This window comes from Aureococcus anophagefferens (assembly GCF_000186865.1).
Source record: "Aureococcus anophagefferens unplaced genomic scaffold AURANscaffold_747, whole genome shotgun sequence".
Taxonomy (NCBI): Eukaryota; class Pelagophyceae; order Pelagomonadales; family Pelagomonadaceae; genus Aureococcus; species Aureococcus anophagefferens.
In genome coordinates this window covers 1-2,328 of record NW_008706058.1, presented here as the reverse complement: position 1 = coordinate 2,328, position 2,328 = coordinate 1, and the positions used below count along the sequence as shown (strand labels likewise).

General features: G+C 69.0%; 1 protein-coding gene across 1 annotated transcript; it reads left to right on the top strand.

Moving 5' to 3' along the window:
• Window positions 1–1,596: 1,596 nt before the first annotated feature.
• AURANDRAFT_35346 (hypothetical protein) lies at window positions 1,597–2,289 on the top strand (the record flags this gene model as incomplete). The annotated part of the gene is made up of 2 exons (XM_009044731.1): window positions 1,597–2,013; window positions 2,068–2,289. Coding segments are annotated over 2 exons (639 nt in total), but the record flags the coding sequence as incomplete, so codon positions are not given.
• Between the last annotated feature and the right edge of the window lie 39 nt (window positions 2,290–2,328).

The window sequence follows — 2,328 nt, the reverse complement described above, 5'->3', positions numbered from 1 at the left end:
TGGACTCCGTCGGGAGCCTCGCGGGCTACCGGCCCAACATCAAGAAGATCGAGAACCGGCGCTGCTGCCCGCGGCTGGTCAACATCGACAACGAGTTCACGTGGGCCTACCGCGACGCGCTCCGCTGCCTCACGAACATCTACTGCGAGACGTCCGACGTCTACTCCGACCTGCTCGCGGAGTGCAAGAAGGTGTGCCCGACGGACAACGAGTCCATCTGGGAGGGGTCCTGCACGCCGAGCGAGCGGAGCGGCGCGCGGGGTCGGAGGCCGGGGCCGGGCGCGCTCCTCCTCGTCCTGGGCGTCCTGTGGCTCCGGTAGAATTGGCTTGTGTTTCTTTGGGTAGTTTTGGGGCGGGGCGCGGCGCGACGATTTGTCTTCGGGAGGGGTCGCGCGACGCGCCGGACGACGTCGCAAATGGCGCATTTTGCCCCGGCGCGCCCCGAGCGCTCGGGAGCGACGAGGACCTGGTGTGGCTCGAAACTGAGGCAGCTCCACCGCGGCGTCGAGGTTTTCGAGCACCATGTCCTACTTCGGGCGCGGGTCCCTCGCGAAGCTGTTGCCCGAGTTCGCGCAGAAGTGGGTGCACAACCTCCAGTTCCGCCCGCTCCGCCCGCACACCATGGAGCCGACGCCCGAGGCGAACTGGGTGCCCGGGGGCCCCGGCAAGGTGGACCGCATCATCGGCTACCGGTGGCGCGCCGGCGCCCCTTTTCGCGCGCGCGCCCCGCGAGAACCGCCCCGGCGCTCACCCGCGCCCCCCGCAGGAACCCCGCGCCCGGCTCGCGGCCGGCGCCGCAGATCCCGCGCGTCGAGCACAGGACGAGGTCTTCGACATCGGCTACCTCGGCCGCGACACGCGGCGCGCGCGGCGCGAGCGCGCCGTCATCCTCGCGAAGAAGTACCTCGACCCGAGCGAGCTCAAGGCCATCGAGGAGGGCGAGAACCCGCCCGCGCTCGCCGAGGGCGAGGAGGCGCCCGCGCCCATGTCCAAGGGCTCCGCGGGCAACTTCGGCAAGCTCAACTACGAGATCGCCGTGAGCCGCTACTCGCCCGACGGCCTGCGCTCCGCCATGTCGGCGACGCACGAGGCCCTCGCGGAGAGCATCAAGAAGCAGGACGCGGACCAGCTCGTCCACTACGCGTGGGAGGGCGAGGCCGACGCCATCGTCGCCGACTGCAAGGCCAAGGGCCTCCCGCCCATCCCGGGCAAGCCCTTCGCGTGGAAGCTCCCCAAGGAGTCCAAGATCGCCCGGTGGTAGGCCCGGCGCGCGGCGCGGGTTTTTAAAGGCGCCTCCGTTTCATGACCACGCCGTCCTTCTTCGATGGCTGGGGTGGCGCCGGGTTGCATCCATGGCCGGTCGCGAGCTCTCGACGACAAAACGACTACAACCGTCGAGCTTGAAGACGTACTTGAAGCGCGCTTAAGAACATCATCGCGAGTTGGCAATGGGCAAAGGATCTGGCGAGGCGCCCGTCGGCGCGACGATGAAGACGAACCGCGCCGGCGGCCTGGAGCTGAGCGCGCTCGGCTCAGCGTCCTGTGGCCGTGACGATTTTCGAGGGATTTTGGGTGGGAAAACAATGAGAAATCGTCATGCTTGGTAGGCTCGGCTACGGGACCTGGCAGTTCGGCTCCGGCGGCGCCGACGACTATTGGGGCCTCGAGTTCACGGACGACATGGCCGTGGCCCTGCTCAAGCAGGCCACGGCCGCGGGCGTCACCTACGTCGACACGGCCGCGGACTACGCGCAGGGCGGCTCCGAAAAGCAGCTCGGCCGGGCCCTCAAGGCGCTCGCGCCCGACGCGCGCGCCAAGGTCGTCATCGGCTCGAAGATCCTGCCGAACAACTGCGGCGATGTGCGCAAGTACACGGAGGAGACGCTCGCGCGGCTCGACGTGCCCTGCGTCGACTTGTACATGGTCCACTGGCCCATAAACGCCAGCTCGATGGCCCACTTCGCCGGCGACCGCACGGCCGCCGGAGGCCGGGACTACGCCACGACGGGAGCCGTCGCCGCGGAGTCCGTGCCGCCGTCGCAGCGGGCCTTCCTGGACTTGATGGAGCTCCAGAAGGAGGGCAAGATCAAGCACATCGGCGTGAGCAACTTCGGCGTCCGGCAGCTCGCGGACGCCTTGGAGACGGGCGTCACCATCGCCGTGAACCAGCTGGCGTACAACCTGCTGACGCGGGCCATCGAGTTCGAGATCCTGCCGTTCTGCCGGCAGCGCGGCATCGGCGTGCTGGCTTACTCGCCGCTGTTGCAGGGCGTGTTGACGGGCGCGTTCCCGACCATCGCGGACATTCCCCCGTACCGCGCGCGGACG